General features: G+C 37.2%; 2 protein-coding genes and 1 long non-coding RNA gene across 4 annotated transcripts; 2 read left to right on the plus strand and 1 right to left on the minus strand.

The window, feature by feature from the left end:
- The first annotated feature begins 1512 nt into the window (after positions 1-1512).
- LOC105138066 (oxysterol-binding protein-related protein 1D-like) lies at positions 1513-9188 on the plus strand. The gene is made up of 8 exons (XM_011044059.1): positions 1513-2464; positions 3019-3375; positions 4512-4599; positions 5125-5588; positions 6130-6285; positions 6442-6750; positions 8043-8387; positions 8755-9188. Exons 1-8 carry the CDS (start codon positions 1943-1945, stop codon positions 8926-8928), a joined length of 2415 nt encoding a protein of 804 aa, XP_011042361.1. The 5' UTR covers positions 1513-1942; the 3' UTR covers positions 8929-9188.
- Positions 9189-9731: 543 nt separating this feature from the next.
- Positions 9732-12666, minus strand: LOC105138067 (uncharacterized). The gene is made up of 4 exons (XR_844714.1): positions 11478-12666; positions 10581-11371; positions 10428-10481; positions 9732-9895 (listed from the first exon to the last, which is right to left on the minus strand). It is a non-coding gene; the product is annotated as an uncharacterized LOC105138067 (long non-coding RNA).
- Positions 12667-12900: 234 nt separating this feature from the next.
- On the plus strand, positions 12901-17036 carry LOC105138068 (Pyridoxal-5'-phosphate-dependent enzyme family protein). 2 transcript variants are annotated; one of them, XM_011044061.1, is made up of 8 exons: positions 12901-13132; positions 13520-13846; positions 14160-14202; positions 14320-14664; positions 15319-15448; positions 15589-15762; positions 16514-16793; positions 16876-17036. In XM_011044061.1, exons 1-7 carry the CDS (start codon positions 13046-13048, stop codon positions 16773-16775), a joined length of 1368 nt encoding a protein of 455 aa, XP_011042363.1. In that variant the 5' UTR covers positions 12901-13045; the 3' UTR covers positions 16776-16793; positions 16876-17036. The 2 variants fall into 2 exon arrangements, with proteins under 2 accessions (XP_011042363.1, XP_011042362.1); XM_011044060.1 differs by having other exon boundaries at positions 12902-13132; positions 16514-17028.
- Positions 17037-17895: the final 859 nt, after the last annotated feature.

The following is a 17895-nucleotide window of genomic DNA, read 5'->3' on the forward strand; positions in this document are numbered from 1 at the left end:
GAGCTTTTTTTTTGTTACATCATCCGCCTTATTTTTTTTTTTAATAAAAGAATGTGTCACCTTTTTTTGAAATAAAATAAATTAGGGTTTGAGGTTTTTTTAATAAAAAATTTATTTTTCTACCCATTTATTTATTCAAAACATTTAGAAAAACACCATAAGAATCGTGATACACCCATCCATGACTTAAAAACCCCAAAAAACCGTTAGAAATCAAAATCAACCAAAAATCCAAAATCTTCTCGAGCTCAAATTTATTTTCTCACAAACTTTAAAGGTAAATTAACACCTAATATAAACTCTTCTCATTAAATGGATCTATTTTACATAAATAATGATTATGCTTGGCGGCTTAAATCAATGTCAACAATATTTTTTTCTTTATCGTTAGAATCTTGTGATCTCTTTTTTCTGTTTTAAATCTTGAATTAGAAAATACAAAAATAAACTTTTATAACAAAATTAAATTGAAAAAATATTGAGATACCAAATAGGTATAATTTTTAAAACATAAGGACCAAGTTAAACTTTTCATATGAACTTTAATACTATTATATATTTGTGATATCTTTTCTATTTTGATTCCTTGTCTTTTAATTTTATTTTTAATCAATAAATTCTATTCAAATGCTATTAAATTTAATTACAAAAGAATGCAATCAAACTAAATAAAAATTTAAGAATCAAATACCATAAAAAAAACTAAAGCACAATGAAATATGAGAGGAAGCATAATATCTACGTGTTTTAGTCTTTTATAAAATAATAATATAATTTGTGTTTTAGAAGCAGGGGTGAGTAAAAAAATTTAAAAATTTATTAAATTAAGAAAACTAGAAAAAAAATTAATTGAAAAAACTAAACCATGAAAAAAATTGATTAAAATTAAAAAAACTGACTAGTTTAATTTTGATTTTATAAGCCCGAAACTAAAAAAACAAACTGAACCTAAAATACAGGAAAAAAACCAAGCCACACTGATTTCAACAAGTTTTTATTTTAAAATATAAAATTAAATTAAATTAAAATCAATCTGTTTAAACTATTTTTAGTATTTTTTTTAAATAATTTTAATTTAATTATTTTTTTTATAAAAAGAAGTGTTGATGTAGTTTAAAGGTAAGCCTTTATCAATCACCGGTTCATTCAAGTTTTCTTGCATTGCTGTGTCGCAGCCATGTTAAAAATTGACTGGGCGAGTACCCTTGGCCTTGGGAATCAAACGCACCAATCAAAACTAATAAAAACAAGAATTAGGGTTAACCAAGTCATTTTCTCAGAGTTTTGAGAAGAATGGGCCCGGGCCCATGCAAGGCAGTGTGGCACTCATTCAGCCGAAGGACACTCTCAATGCCACTATCACACCCCACGCAGCCCCAACTGCGCACGCTAGCTGTCTCTCCACAACCATTATGACCCCACCCACCTGACCCCCCCAACCCCCTCTCTCTCTCTCATACCTGCACAACAAACAACAACACAGCAAAAGTTTAAAATAAAAAAATAATCAGCATCAGGTCATCAAATCATGCGCCCGCTTTCTTTTTTTCTCTTTTTATTAAAATGCGTAATTTAGCTTATCCTACGCTTCGAGTCCACACTGCACTGTTACTACAACACTGTTCTCTCTTCTCCTCTGCATTACTGACAACTGCATCAGCACTGCCTTAAAATGGGATCCAGTGTGCGTCTTGCACCCCCTCCCCTCTCTCTCCTCTTTTACTATCATGATTAGCATGGATAGCCTCCAGGCTAGGTAAGCTTAGCTACCTCCTCCTCAAAAATTTATAGCACCCGCCTCTCCTCTCCTCTTCAATTTATACTCGTATCTCCTGGATCTTATGTCATTTACGAGACCTTTCGTTTCGCTAAAGCTTGGAGCTCCGATCGGGTCCGTGCATTTGCTATCTGATCCGAACCAATTCGGAGCTCGACCTAAAAAATGAATCCTCTCTGCTGCATTGCTCCGGTATCCATCGATCGGGATCGGGCCAACCCGGTTGTGGCCAAATCAGTGAGTCAGTCGCAATTAGGACTTGATTCTTCACTTAGAACCCTAAATCAAAGTTCAAAACAGAGTTTTTCAGTTCAGGCATCTCGCGACTTCGACAAGTTTTCATCGATTGTAAATCAAGAAATCGAAGACTCGAAGGTTTACAGTGTGAGTGGGAGCGTGAGTGTAGCGGGTATTCTGTACAAATGGGTGAATTATGGGAAGGGATGGAGGTCTCGGTGGTTTATGCTTGAAGATGGAGTGCTGTCGTATTATAAGATTCATGGACCTGATAAGATTTTGACGAGCCCAGCAGGTAGAGACAAGGGAGTTAGGGTTATCGGAGAAGGTTCTTTGAGGTACATGAGAAAAGTCAATTGGAGCTGTAGCAGCAGCAGCAGCAGCAGTAATGGTGGTGGTGGTAGTAATCGGCTCAGGCAGTGCAAGCCATTCGGCGAAATTCACTTGAAGGTTGTCTCTTTATTATATATAGTAGAAAAGAAGAAGAAAACTCCTTTTCTTTTTGTTGACTTTTCCTTGCTTTTTTGTTGTTTATGTGAGTATGGATCATTACGAAATATGTTTATTATTTGGTTGTTTGTTTCTGCTGATTTGTTTGATGCTATTGTCTCTTGCCAAACATTACTAATAGTCCTTTATGTCAGCGTGGATCATTAGGAAATTCATTTAAAGGAATTTCTGATAAATTATGTGCTGTTGGTTATACATAGTGATAATGATATTCAAGTGCTCCCGAATCCAATAATTTATATGCCTGTTATGTACTGTAATTTTCTGTTAACATTTCTCCAGCATCCATCTCTCTGAACTGTTTAGTGCATGATGTGAAAAGCTGATTTTCTTTTAATGTTCCAATGATACATGATGAACTTACCTATCTTCTCACTGATGTTATTCAATACAGAGGCAGCAGTCATGTAGTAACGTGTTATGACCCCTATTTCCAATAAGTTCCTATGTTTTTGTGGTAGCTCGTTTGGGCTTTAACCTTAATTTGTAAGCAGGTTTCTTCATTTCGAGCTAGCAAATCAGATGACAAGAGGCTCACCATATTCACTGGAACAAAAACTCTTCACTTGTGTTGCGTAACGAGAGAAGATAGAGCTGCATGGGTTGAGGCCCTGCAAGCTGCTAAAGATCTTTTCCCTAGAGTGTTGACAAGCAGTGATTTTTCACCTTCTGAAGATGTTGTCATTTCAACTGAGAAGTTAAGATCACGGCTAGTGCAGGAAGGTGTTGGCGAGACAGTCGTCAAAGATTGTGAGTCCATTATGTTATCAGAACTCTCTGAGATGCAAAACAAGTTGAAGGCTCTGCAACATAAACACATAACGTTGCTGGACACATTGAGGCAATTAGAGGTGCCTTTTGTTCTTTTATTTACCTTTGATCTGTGCAATAATAAATTCGGATATATACAAGCATGAGTATAATAACATACTTTTACATTCCAGAATTTCATGGACATCTCATTTTCATTTTTCAAACGTTATTATCTGTTATTCACCTTGAATTTGGCTCAAGAATTGCAGTAAATAGGTTTTGTTGTTTCAATTGAACTTGAGAAGTTCACACTAGTAGAAGATACGCGTGCACCAATATATAAGTGGTAGTGGCGGTGGCATGGTGGTGTTGGTAGTGGCACTGGTGGTGAAGATGGTGGCGGTGAGTTGGTGATAGGATGGTGGTTTTTGAAATAATTGGATACTATTGTGAGTGGATTACTATCCATAAAATATTTTACGGAATTTTATGAGTTTAAAATATTTTTCATCAAATGAACTAAATTTAAAGATCAACATAAAAAGATTATGTTGACCAATTTTATTGTAGAATATTTTATGGGAAAAAAAACACTAAGAAAATCAAGAAAACATTTTATGCAAAACAAATGCCCCCTAAAAGACTACAAATTTCAACATAAAGTTAGACCTCCTGACAATTAGGAACACTACCGAGATACCCTTGTTTTACTGGAATTTGCAAAAGTTATAACCCCCCCTCCTCTCTTACAAAATCACTCATGATACATTAAAGCAATTAAATTAATAAATCTGTCAAGATACTTCATTCCTAGGTCAAAAAGACTTCATGGTTGATGAAGAACCATTTGACCTACCCTAGGTTTCAAAGAGGGGAGTTCCTCTCTCAACTATGATAACACCATCAATTGGAATCTCAAATAAACGAGAATGACAGTGTCCCCAAATGCTTCATATTTCAAATATGCTTACAAGGAAACAAAAAATTCTCGGTGCTTCAGAGACATGGAAAAGAGAGGAGGTTTTCATTTTATGTTTTATGTGAATGAATTTGTATTGCTGCAAACTGTTCATTGAACTACAAGGCATTAATTGTGATGTTTCTTTGATGATGATCATTTTATAAAATTTTATTCCTTTCATATTTAAGCACGCAGAATTCCTCATGCATATGATGCTGGATCAGTGATGAAGAACTTTATCGAGTGATTTTCACACCTAAAATTGTTTTGCAGACAGAGAAAATTGAGCTGGAAACTACTGTGGTAGATGAAACGAAGGAACGCGATTCATATTGTGGACAAGCAAATAGACGATTTAGTGGTTAGTTTTGGTTTTAGATCTCTGTTATTACCATATTTTGATTGATATTTTGATGCTAGTGCCTGTCAGGTCTTATTGGTTAAAGAGTTAACGCAACCTTTTTTGTGAAAATACTTCAATCATACCACTGTTGAGGAAATGAGGAAAAAGCCATTGGTTGATCCTTTGATGGAGCAAATCAACCTTGTAGATCATTTTGGAATTCTACATGCTGAATAATTTTAATCAATTTCCTGGTTCTTCTGTAACTTGATTTTTTGTCTCAATTTGGCATGTTGAAACAAAATAGACAAGCAAACTTGTAATTTCTCCACTGGTATCAGTTATAGTTGGTGGGGTTTTGTACTTAATGGTACATGGCTCCTTCCTCACTATAGTCTTTGACAATCTCTATTTCAACTTTAGGATAAACTTAGCTAGATTGTTTAAAAGGCATTTGTGCTTTGTGCTGAGTTTTCTGATGAGACTTATTGTTGGTGCGAGTGTTGAAAATTTACTCATATTCATGTTCTTTCCATGTCACAGATTTCTATTCTGTCATGTCAGAGGCCAGTGCGAGTGATTTTGATGCTGATAATGAAAGTCAAGATGGAGGAGATGTTGAATCAGATGAAGATGACGGTATATTCTTTGATACAAATGACTTTTTGTCTGCAGATGCTTTAAGAAGTGCTTCCTATCGGAGTAGGGAAGTTACTGGAAATGCTGGTATATATGATAAAGATGGTTCTGATCGTTTGCTTGGGGTTGAGAAGGAGATCATGACAGTTCAATATCCGTATGTTAAAAGAAGAGATAATTTGCCAGAACCGAAGGAGAAAGAGAAGCCTGTTGGACTGTGGTCAATTATCAAGGACAATATTGGGAAGGACTTGTCTGGTGTTTGTCTTCCTGTTTATTTTAATGAACCACTCTCTTCATTGCAGAAGTGCTTTGAGGATTTGGAGTACTCGTACTTGGTTGACCGAGCATTGGAATGGGGAAAGCAGGTCAGGTCCTCAGCTGTGCTTTCTTTTGTGACAAAGCAGTTTTAAAGCATGATCTGCTTGTTACATTTTAGTCCAGGTAGTTAGTTGATCAAGCATTGGTGGACTGTAACAGATTTTTTATTTTTATTTTTTTAATTAACGAATCAACTTCTTTCCTTTGTTTTGTTTGTTACCACTGATTCAATTTGGTAAATAGCTGTTACTTGGGTTCTTGGTGATTGTAATCCCCATTTAGGGAACTTGGAATGGACTGAGGTCATTCTGCCTGCCTGTTCGATTTTAGAGGGCTATCTGGGTTGAAAAAAAGCCTGTTTAAGGCATTTATTTCTTGTTATGGATAATGAGGTGTTCAGACCTTGAACATATTTGTAGAAAACTAATATTGTGTCAGCAAGAGTTTATTGAAAACTCTATTTCGTTGTTTTAATTAGTTCCATTCCTTGGTTCATGTGTGAATGGTTTATGGTGGATCTTATATTGTATTAGGATGTCATTGAGTTAGCATTCTTACTTGTACATAATGAGATTTTGCATGTTGCAGGGGGATGATTTGATGAGAATTCTAAACATTGCAGCTTTTGCTGTATCTGGTTATGCCTCAACAGAAGGTCGACAGTGCAAACCCTTCAACCCTCTCCTTGGGGAGACCTACGAGGCTGACTATCCAGATAAAGGACTTCGTTTTTTCTCAGAAAAAGTAATGCTCTTTCTTCCACCTTATGTTTTAAATTGATTGTGACTAATTCTTGAACCAGATGTGCAATTACTATTGATGTTGACTAATATCTAAATAGAAATGAATCCTAGTTCTCTCTTTATCCTTGATATGATGTTTGACTAGCCTTTTATTCAGGTTAGTCACCACCCTATGGTAGTTGCTTGCCACTGTGAGGGAAGAGGCTGGAAGTTCTGGGCTGACTCCAATCTCAAAGGGAAGTTTTGGGGGCGGTCTATTCAGCTTGATCCTGTTGGTGTCCTCACCCTGCAGTTTGAGGATGGTGAGACCTTTCAGTGGAACAAGGTCACCACCTCCATATACAACATTATACTTGGTAAAATTTATTGCGACCACTATGGGACAATGCGCATCAAGGGCAGTGGAAACTACTCCTGCAAGCTCAAGTTCAAGGAGCAGTCCATCATAGACCGGAATCCCCATCAGGTAATTATTTTATTTCTCATACAACCAATGGGGCAGTTGCCCTCTTTAGTTTTTGTTCCAAAAAATAAATTATGAATATATTAAAATTAAAAGCTCACCTTGTACTAAAAGATGTTTGACCTCCCTGCCCTTTCTCCTAATTTGTAGAAAACCATAAAGAGAAAAATATTTAAGTGGAGTAAGGGCAAAAAGTCAAGTGATTTCATCATTTTCGGTTCTTGCTTGTTAAAGAGATTAACAACCTTTCCATCAATGTATATCCTAGGGCCTTTTGGAAGATTATTAATCCATAATCCATAGATTGCTAGCTGCTGTTAAACCATGCAGAATGCTTTATGAAATGTATGGAGCAGCAGAAAATTGAGCCAGAAAAGATAAGATAAAAGAATTTAGACGAATAATAATGACAGTTTTTAAGAACTCAAATAATTAGTACTTTGAGGCAGCTTAATAACATACCTCAGCTCTCCTATGGTGTGTTTAGGGTTCTCTAATCCACTCATGAGACGTGGAAGAGTTATTTCATTTATTCCCTCCCCTCTCTCTCCTTAAAATTTGGATATGGTTTGCTTTGCTCTAACTCATGGTAGATGATGACTTACATGGCTTTCCATCAGGCTTTATTAGTTTTTTCTTTCTTCATGCCTGCATTATACATAAACACATAGAAGTACTCCTGGTGCATGGCTGCCTCGTTAACATAAAATTGGGATCCGCCATGATAGCTATCCGTGGCTCCAGAGCTACATTGGGAGTTTCTAATGATCTCTTTATATTATAAACAACATGAGAGAGTATGATAACAACCAGCTCCGTTTGGGCTAGCCCAGAGCTAGAGTTGTTACAGCTATTATCATACTGTGTATATATATATAAAGAGAGAGAGAGATCATTGGGCCGAAGTCCAAAGCATTCTCTTATATTCTCTCTTAATATAGATTTATATTTATGTTACAAGGTATAGAGATAGAGTATACTATCAATATTAATTTGTTATTCCACTTCACTTTTGTTGTAACGACCAATATAGTCATATTTAAGCAACATGTCGAATAATATTACAACACAAAAGTGGAGTGGGAATAACACCACCCTTAATTAATATAGACTTTAATGTTGTTAAAGCTGCTAGTCACTCTTAAGCTCTGAGGGGTTTTAGCCTGGGCCCAAAGTCCAAAGTGCAAGTGTGGTATTAGGTGAACTACGTCGCACCCGTTTAGTAACATAAAAATGGTTATGTTACAATATGAGAAGTGTTTAAAAGGTGACATAACGCCTTTTCTTTACTGTAGGTCCATGGATTTGTACAAGATAATAGAACAGGAGAGAAGTTAGCAATGCTGGTTGGGAAGTGGGATGAAGCAGTGTATTATGTGCTTGGGGATCCAACTACAAAGCCGAAGGGTTACGATCCAATGACGGAGGCTGTCTTGCTCTGGGAAAGGGACAAATCTGTTACCAAGACGAGATACAATCTCACCCCTTTTGCAATATCTTTGAATGAACTCACTCCTGGCTTGTTGGAAAAATTGCCTCCTACCGACTCAAGATTGAGACCAGATCAGAGACACTTAGAAAATGGGGAATATGAGTTGGCTAATTCAGAGAAGTTGAGACTGGAGCAGCTACAAAGACAGGTACCTGCTTGTCTATCTTTAATATGCGATGCCATAAGCTGAACAAAACAAAATGTTATGGCTCTGCGGTTGGAGCATTTGTTTTTCCTTATAGTTCAGTCATTTGTGCAGAGACTTTTGGCTGTCTCATCATCTATAAGATCTTGTGATGGAATCCCTTTTGAAGTTTATTCTCCCTTTAATCATTAATTTCTCTTCTGTGCTGATTGATTAGATGATATCAAGGTGCATTAGGATTCACTGGGTTTATGGCGTTGTAGCATGTCTATCATTCATTCTCCCATGCTCATCAGGAAAAACAAAAAGGCTGCATTCTTCTTTTCTTTTATTTTTCTCAAGTAAAATATACGTTTTCTTCATGAAACAGGCGAGGAAATTGCAGGAAAGGGGGTGGCAACCAAGATGGTTTCGGAAGGACGAGGATGGATGTTATTGTTATATTGGTGGGTACTGGGACGCAAGAGAAAGAAAGAACTGGGACGGAATTCCTGATATATTCGGTCAGAGCACCGATCCGTCTTCATGTTTAGCAGAAGAGTAAGCAAGCGGTTTCGAATGTCTCAGCAAATGTATTTTGGTTCCCATCCTCCATGTATTCTATTTTTTTTCTCCCTTCCCTCTGTTCAACTGGGAATTCAAAACGAGAGTTGTGATATTTAAATGTTGCTTGTGTTCTGCTGCAAAGACGTTCAAGGTGTTTGCCTCGTATATTTACCCTAGGAAGTCAGTTAATTTACAAGGGCCGACGCTCGAGTAATTAATTTAGCCACACACTTCTCTGTAGCAATCATCTTTTTTCAATTTTTTTATATTTTTAATTTGTCTGAAATTGTTCCCATCCATGAAGTTAAAAGAAGTTTTGATTCCAAGGTTGTTGACACTTGGAGGAAGGCGAACAAAATTTCTGGACATAAAAAATGTTTTCTTGGGAGGGGCAACGCCTCATACGATCGACCTTTCTTGGAAACTGAAGGACTGGACCGAGTCCTTGATCATCGAAGTCTACGAAAATTTTAAAGTTTTTCTTGAACTTCAATATATATATAGACTGTTTTAATATATTAATATTAAAAATAAATTTAACCCTAATAAAAAGCTGCTTCACGTAGAAGCTTTCATTAGCAAGTTTACGTCGCCATATCCTTCCTGTCTATATAAAAAAGAAGCGTCATGACGTGCTAATACATGGTTCTGATGATTTCCATGCTTTCTTCCCCGGAACGGTTCTGCTTTCTCGTTTTTCTCTTGTTCAACAGATATGGCATGGAACAAGCAAATAGAGTCAAAAGAAACAACCTGTTTTCATTTTCGCAATGAAATCATAACAAAGCAGCTGCTGGGCATACCTCGGGACGTGAACGATCATGTGCAAACTGGTTTGCTATTTGTTTGAACAGTGGCTCATCTGCATCAGGAGGCACCTGATACAACAAAACAGTGAGGAGGGAAGAGAACCCGAGAAACAGAAGAAGATGAAGTCCGAGACAGTAAATTTGCAGGGGAAAAAACTACAATCAAAGCATTAAGTTCAATCAATCAAAATGGAAAAGTAACAAAGGCCATGGCCATCTTTCTGCTGCCACAGCGTAAATTTCATTCATTCTAGCACCACACCTGAGCATATTTCTGAAGAAAAGGATAAAAATTCAATAAAATCAACCAGTGGAACCCCACAGTTCTAGCAATTACTTTCAACATCATCATCTTGACCTGGAGTTTACACAGAAATTGACATCAATAAAAAATGTCCATTTTAACTGAAAAGTATACAAGCCAGTTCAGCATTTTGGGAAAAAAGGAATCTCAATTGTGTTCTAACATTTTCTTCATTCTTGTTGCTCATTGTCCAGGAACCTACTTCCCAGTTATTTTTCAGAACTCAAAATAAGGTATACATAGACACGTGCATAATTATATGTGTTACCCAACATATGATACATAAGCTCAAAAACCATTTGTAAAACATGTCGGAAAAAAAAGCAAGTGCATATGCTAAAGGGCACACCACAAACTCTTCCAAAGCCACGATCTCATAATCACCTGAAAACATTCATCGCAAGTCTGAAGGCGACAAATTAACTTCTCAGCAACCCCCTGCAAGCAAAATGGAATTCTAAAATCTCTTTATCCCACATACAGATGTTCAGAATTTCTGTGGAGCTACATGGAGTAAAATAGGCAAAGAGAAAAAACCTATGCATCTTTGAGATGGTAAAATAGTGAATAACAATTCGAATTGCTGTTTTCCAATGACAATCTTTGCTGCCTTTTCATGCTACATATGACACGGTGCAGTGTTGCTTTCCTTTTCTTTTTACTAGCTACTGTACCTTTATGGCTTGCCCGGAATTTTGAACAAAAAACAACAAACTATGGTAAACTAACCATGATTTTTCAATCTTTAATTTGATTAATCATAACATCTCCTTCAGTGCATCAATGCCAATTCTGCCAACAAGAAAGGGGTGAGGTTGGGTAATATACCATTGACCATATAAATTGGAACTTGAAAACACAAGTTAAGGCTGATTTGGGTGTTCGGTTTCATGTGACGTTAGGCTGCTGCGTATACTGTTGTGCTGTTTTTTTGGGGTGGATAGAGAGATTGAGTAAGAGGACCAAAGTGATGGGTTACCTTGGGGATTCATGTTCATGTTGGTGGCTCTGTTTTTTCTTCTATTTTCTTCTAGGCAAGCTACATGTTTAACGAGTTAGCAATAAGTTACTAGCCATGTGGACTACTATGATAGCACAGGTTGCTAGTTACTGTCGAATGGCTGCCTCTAGAATTTCGCAATAAACAAAATATAGGGTATCTGACCCCTTATAGATACTCTTTATTAATGACAACTTGAGCGGTTTGAGGATTCGGATCATCTTCGCCACTTGAAGCATCACAATCACCATCTTCAATCTTCTCATAATCAAGGAGAAATGACAGAGCAGCAATCATGATTCTGACAAATGCAATCAAGTTTCAAAAACTGGAAAGCACAAATGACAACCCCCCCCACAAAAAAAAAAGAAGTCAAAATCAAAAAGAAAAGAAAAGAAAGCTGATGAATTTGCTGTTCTATTATCAAACCGCACCTTCCTTCAGTGAAGTTCACATGGGGTAATAAGCGCTTTGTTCGCTCATACTTCATCATCTTGCTACGTGAACATTTTTTTATAAAAAAACAACCGGTCCAAACCTACGAAAGCACAAAGATAAATCATAATCCAGGCTGCAAAAAATTACAAACCTGCAGCATGGAAAAGAGGATATTTTGAAGGACCCGATTGTTAGCCTCATTTTATGCTGCTTATTCATCCTCCTAATGCTATGAACAACATGAGTAAAAGCCAATTTCCTCAATGTCCTATTTCCCAGTGTTTGAAGCCCCATATATAACGCTAGTGTTTTCACTAATATCAACCATCTACAAACACATTATGTCAATCAAATTCACAAAATTAGAAAATAATAATCACAAATTAATGGGCAATTCAAAAAAGTACAGAGAGAATGTTTTGACTGGGCTTGTATGATAGAACAGCCTGTTTAGAGATAAGGAATGTGTCAGAAATAAATTCAACCTGACTATTGTTATATTACTTGAGATGCCTGACAATGAACTTCTAGAATGTCCAAAGTAGCACCTTGTAAAATTGCTCCGTAGGCAGCTTCTGCTATACAAGTTTATACTGAGCCTAAGAACTTCCATAAGAAATCCTTCGCTGGGAAATTGAGGATTGAACTGATCGGTGACGAGGGTTTTGTCATGGTTGAACTTCTTGTTCTATTAACTAATTTAAACCATTGGCTTTCGCATGTGTTATCTTTACTCAAACATTTGCAAGTACTTGTAACAATGGTGTTGGGTATGCCCTTCGGTTAATCAGTAGAATAAGCGCTTGAGTATCATGATACCGAAGACCTGAAGGCAGTGTCCGAGCAGACGATTTGAGAAACTCAGCGAGTTGCTTCGGGTAAGAGGATGTAACATGAGCCAAAAACGTGGCGCGGTCACTGAGATGCTTGGAAATGGCCGGGTCAGCGCAGATACAGGAGGCTGTGGAGAAATTGAGAGCTGCTTGCTGTTGAAAAAGCTCCACAGCCGACTTGAATTGGCTGTAAACCAGACCAGATTCTTTTCGTAACCTTCTGGGTCTATTTTCATTTTGGATTGGAGAGATGGAAGGCTCAACTTCTCCGAGCTCCGTCCAGAAGCCGACAGGGAATCCGCCGTCGACATTTTTAAGATTGAGAAAGAAAACCCCTGCTAAAACCCCAGGGCCTGCTTCATTTGATCGTTACGAGCCGATGCATCTACGACATCGTATTGGCGGAATTTTTTCCCTCTCCTTCTTTTGACTGAAGTTGAGTTAATTATAACTTAGTCCCTACAGTTGTTTGGAATCAACTGATTAGTCCATTTAATATCAGAAATAATAAAATAGTTAGTCTGAAACCTGGAGGAGTGAGTAATTAGTATTTTAAAACTTTAGGGACTTGTATGTTATTTATTCGACTGAAGCCCGCAGATAGGCAAGGCCCGAAGGCATAACAGAAGCCAGAAAATTAGTTTCGATTCCTGTCTTCTCTTCTTGAGGAAGGACTGCGAGACTAGAGTGTAAAGAGACTGAAAGTTGGAGGCAGGCAGGCAGCCACGGCAATGAAACTACAAGGTTTAAGCAGTATAAGAACAATCAAGGCCATGAAAACGGGGCATTGCTTGGCTCAGTTTTCAAGTCATTCTCAGGTTCCTTTTCTCTTTCCCTCGTTGTAGATTTCTTTCTGTTTTTCATGAATTGTAAATGTTATAGCCAGCCCAAGTGATTAGTGAGTAAAGACTTTACATTGTTGCTTAGATTTTCTCATACAGTATATTTTGTTATGGGTAGGGAAGAAGAAGAAGAAGAAGGGAAGAGGGAATAATCGGGAACTGTATGCTCTGCTTCCATGTTTTTTTTTTTTTTATTCTAGAAAGAATGCAAAACAAACTCCAGTAAATTTATTGGTTAAGGCCTGAAGTTTCTTTTCTGGGCAAGGGCTGGTGTTGATTTTTTGTTTCTTTTCCTTTGCTGAAGTAAACCGTTGAGAGGTGTGTTAATCATTTAAAGATTATGTATTTTCCATTCATTTCCAGGGTCTTCCTAAAGTTAAACTGAGCGATGAAGAGTTAATGTCAAAGGTGCTTAATAGAAGATGGATGTTACATATCCCAGATACTGAAATTCACCAAATAAAGCTTTTTCCATCGCAAGGACGAAATAGGGATGGACCATCCGGTAACTTATCCTTTTTGAACAATACCAGACCATATTTTGGTGATGACTTGATGGAGAAGGGCAGTGAAGATCCTTTCTTCTATGTTGTAAGGGATGATTTGTTGCATCCGTTGGTAAATGGTAATAAAGCGAGAAAACTAGATGCATTGCTCCCCCTCCTTGTAGATTATTCTGTGACTGATGTGGTAAGCTAGCATTCCTTAAGGATATAGGATAGCGATTATATGTTATAATGCAGGGCTTCTCCCCTTTATTGTGAATTATATGCGTAGTTTTGCTTTTTTCTGGAGCAGCTGGTTTCTGGTTTTGCATTTTAGTTATGTCAATGATTGGCTTGTCCTTGTTAGATTCAACCTCAAGGGATCTCAGCTCATGCACGTAAACATCCACTGTAGTTTTTAGGGAATTATGGCATGCAATAGACTTCACCAAGCCATTCTCTCTTCAATTTTAGGGACCTTGAAGACCAAATAACTTTCAACTGTGACATTTTTCTAGGTTACATGTGGAGGCTGTCAAAGTGCGCACGCAGCAGCTGTTGGTAGGTAATCTCTTGCTGTAGTGACTCTAGGACATTTGCCTGAGTTTTATGGGATTTTCTATTTCTAACAAATAAATATGAGATTTTGCTTGGCTTAGTGAGATATGCATTTTACAGCTGTTTCATGTGCTGAGAGAGGGCTAAAATCACATTTGCTTCTGAGAGGAGAGCAGCCTGAAATTCTGACCGGCTATAACCTAATTTCAACAATATATGGAGATATCACTTATGTTCCTAGATCTATTTATGCCCATCGGATGAATATGCTGAAGAGTCATGCTGGATTGGTGGCAAGCAACACTGGCCATATTTTTTGCTGTAATGACATCCTTGAGTCTTCTTTATCAGCCCAGTCAAGTACTCCATGCTCTGGGCACATAGATGCTCATGGAAACACTGAGAACCATCCAAGAAAGGTTGTAATCATCAATGAAGGAGCAGGGGATGTTGTAGCATTACTAGGTAAGGTGGAAATCCTATTTCTGTATATGTATGTGAAGGCATACTTGCTGAGAAATCCTTTTCTTATTGTGGGTAATTGTTAGCTTTTAGGGAGCAAGTACAAAGACAGGTTGGAAATCTAGATCCTTGGTAATCATGCCAATGAGGCACTACTACCCAGGCTCGTGGGATTTTCTTATCTTGGTATCATGTTGAGGATTCTGAGTTACTCTCTGCTAATGCTCGTACAATGTAATAGATGAAGCACAATGTTTAATTGACATGCTTGTCTCAAAGAATCTCAAGGTGATTTACCTGAGGCCTATTTTATGCTCTTTTGAACTGACTGACAGTTGATGAAGGTCAAGGAGAACAACCAGAAAAATGTTCATGGTTCTTATGGATTGCCGTGACTTTGAAATGTTTAGTTGTGCATTGAACTTTGCCAATATCCTCATGGTCTCTGGATTGTTCTTTGCTGCTCTGGGCTGTGTACCAAGGATTGACAATGTGCATAATATCTATTTGCTTAATGATTTAAGAGAGTATTGGTTCCCTTTGATTAAGAATGCACTATTTTTTTTTATTATTTCTATACTATCAGTTGGAACTTGTCGTTGATGCAGTTGCTAGTGCTTCCAACAATGGCTTATTTAACGTGATTCTTTCTTATAGGTGTCATTCGCCTGGTGCAGTATCTATGCCAGAGTCATTTACTTGGAAAAGAGAGACAGATAAAGCTGGTTGTAGATGCTGGCACTGGAACAACAGCCATCGGTTTGGGAATTGGAGCCAAATGTTTAGGGTATGTTCCAGTTTCTATTAGAGCCTTCAATTGACCTGACTAAATATTTGAATGATTGTGTTACCTACCACTCCCAGGGATTGAGTTTTTATGTGACCATGCAATGGCAACACTATTAACTATTTTTTGTGACCTCTCAGGCTCCCATGGGAGGTAACTGCAGTCATGTTGGCTGATACAATTGATGCATACAGACAACAAGAGCAAAAATTAATTTCTGATTTCAGGACACAATTTGGTTTTCATCTTACTGACCATTGCTTGAATGAAGTAGATGGAGTTGTTCATTGGGTTGCGCGCTGCCATCAGAGAAAGTGCGTAATGTGCTTATCATATTTTGCTCTTTCAAACTTAATGTTTCCATTTTTTTTGTTGCCCTTAAATCTATGTAACCAAGTGTTTACCCTTTGTTTAGCAATTATATATGCGCAGAATTGTAATAAAAAGGTTCCGAAAAAAAATTCTAGTTATAATATCCATGCAAAATTCAGAAGCAGAGAAATAAAGAGAGAACTGGCATTTTTTTTTTGAATCTGGAAGTAGAAGAATTAGATTATGAAGTTTCTTATGCAATGTGGGGGAGAACTAGGAGATGAAGAGAACGTATTAAAAACAAATTGACCTGGGTTGTATAATATTTACTGGGTAATTATCATTGGACCAATGAGTCAGAAAAGATGAGCCCTTTTTTTTTTTTTATTCAATCCAGTGTATACATCACTCAGCCTCCTTGATGGTCTCTGCTGCTAGTTTCACTAATTCTGTAAATTGGCAACATTGTTTAGGAGTTGCCCGTAACAATTGCACAGCTATTCATTGTAACCTACTTATAAATTGTGAGATCATGCATGCAGTGTAGCCTTCTTCACAATTATTAGTTTAACGTCAGTGCAAAAGGGTTATAAATGTCCCCCGAAGGGAAGTGTTTTTTCAAGGAGACTGAGAACTAAGTCTTTATCTGTGATGTCATGGGCATATACAGTGTAAGATCTATTCAGGATATCTTTTAATTGGAATTATTTGTTTTGGTTAACAACTTGAGACGAGTCTTTCTCTCTCTGTTAGATTTGGCAATATTTTGGAAGGAGAAACAGAGACATGCCAACAAATTGCACAGCAGACTGGTATTCTAGTGGATCCTGTGTATACTTTGGCTGCATGGGAAATGGCAACACAACTTAGCAGGGAAGAAATGGAGGGGGGTGCACGAGTGGTGATGCTTCACACAGGGGGCACTCTAGGCATGTTTGGTTTAGCACAGAGGTATAAATCTTACTTCCGTAAGCTCAGAGAAGGATTACCCTCTGTAAATGTTGCACTTCATTAACTTTGTGTGTGATAATACCATACCATTCAAAGAGTTCTTCCGTACCAATTATTTGTAAATCTTCAATGCAAACTGCGCAGAAGAGTTTTCGTTGCTATACTGCATGTGACTGCATTTTCCCGCTCTTGTAATCTATGGACCTTGATTCCAGTCTTTTCTTCACATTGGGTTGGATGCAGCGTGCTATGACATAGACATCTCTCATTATATTATTTACCGCAAAAGAAAACAATGCAACTTTTGCTGTGTTCTTTTACTCAATCGGAACTAATCATGTGCCAATCTCAGCTCTCAGGCTTCATATCCAAAACAAGGGGAATTGATTTTTTTTCAGAATTATTGCCCCATTAGTATTTTGTAGTATAGCGAATAAATGGGTCCAGAAAAAACCCTATACAATCGCAGGTCTTGTTCTTAAACTTCTAGTCCCCGCATGGGCAACTGACAAGAAGCTCTCGCCTAATCTATTACAAAAAAACAACAAACACGCGCAAAACAAAAGATAGTCGGACAATCTCGTTACTATTTGATAAAAAAGTGCAGTTCCCAACTGTGTCCTGATGGTCATGATCTGGTGTGCGTTTGTTTGCCAGGTGAGCCTCGTGCACCTCGCAAGCAAATGTAGTTTTCGTGTGTTTGATGTTGTAATGGTTTTTATTATTATAATTTAAATATATATATATATATATATATATATATATATATATATATATATATATATATATATATATATATATAGTATTTTTTAATCAAGATTTTAAGATAGTTTTTAGCTTATACTTTCAAATTTGTAGCTATAGCAAAACGTAGACAAACGAAAAAAGAAAGTGAAACCATGGGGACTAGGGAAATAAAATAACAGGAGTCCCAAAAGGAAATCTGGGAAATAGAGTAGTTATTTTACTTGAACATCGGCTGCATCACCGAATATTTTTATGCTTGAACATTCTTGATGGCAGTGTTAATGTCAATACATAAAGCTGCCTAGAATCTGAGACCACAATAAATACTGCATATATATATATATATATATAAGCATACTAGAGCCAGTGGCCGCTCTCCTAAGACATGTTGCCACAGAATCACGATTCGCCACAGTAGCAGGACACGACAGGGTCCG

This window comes from Populus euphratica, unplaced genomic scaffold (assembly GCF_000495115.2).
Source record: "Populus euphratica unplaced genomic scaffold, PopEup_1.0 scaffold317.1, whole genome shotgun sequence".
NCBI classification, from domain to species: domain Eukaryota; kingdom Viridiplantae; phylum Streptophyta; class Magnoliopsida; order Malpighiales; family Salicaceae; genus Populus; species Populus euphratica.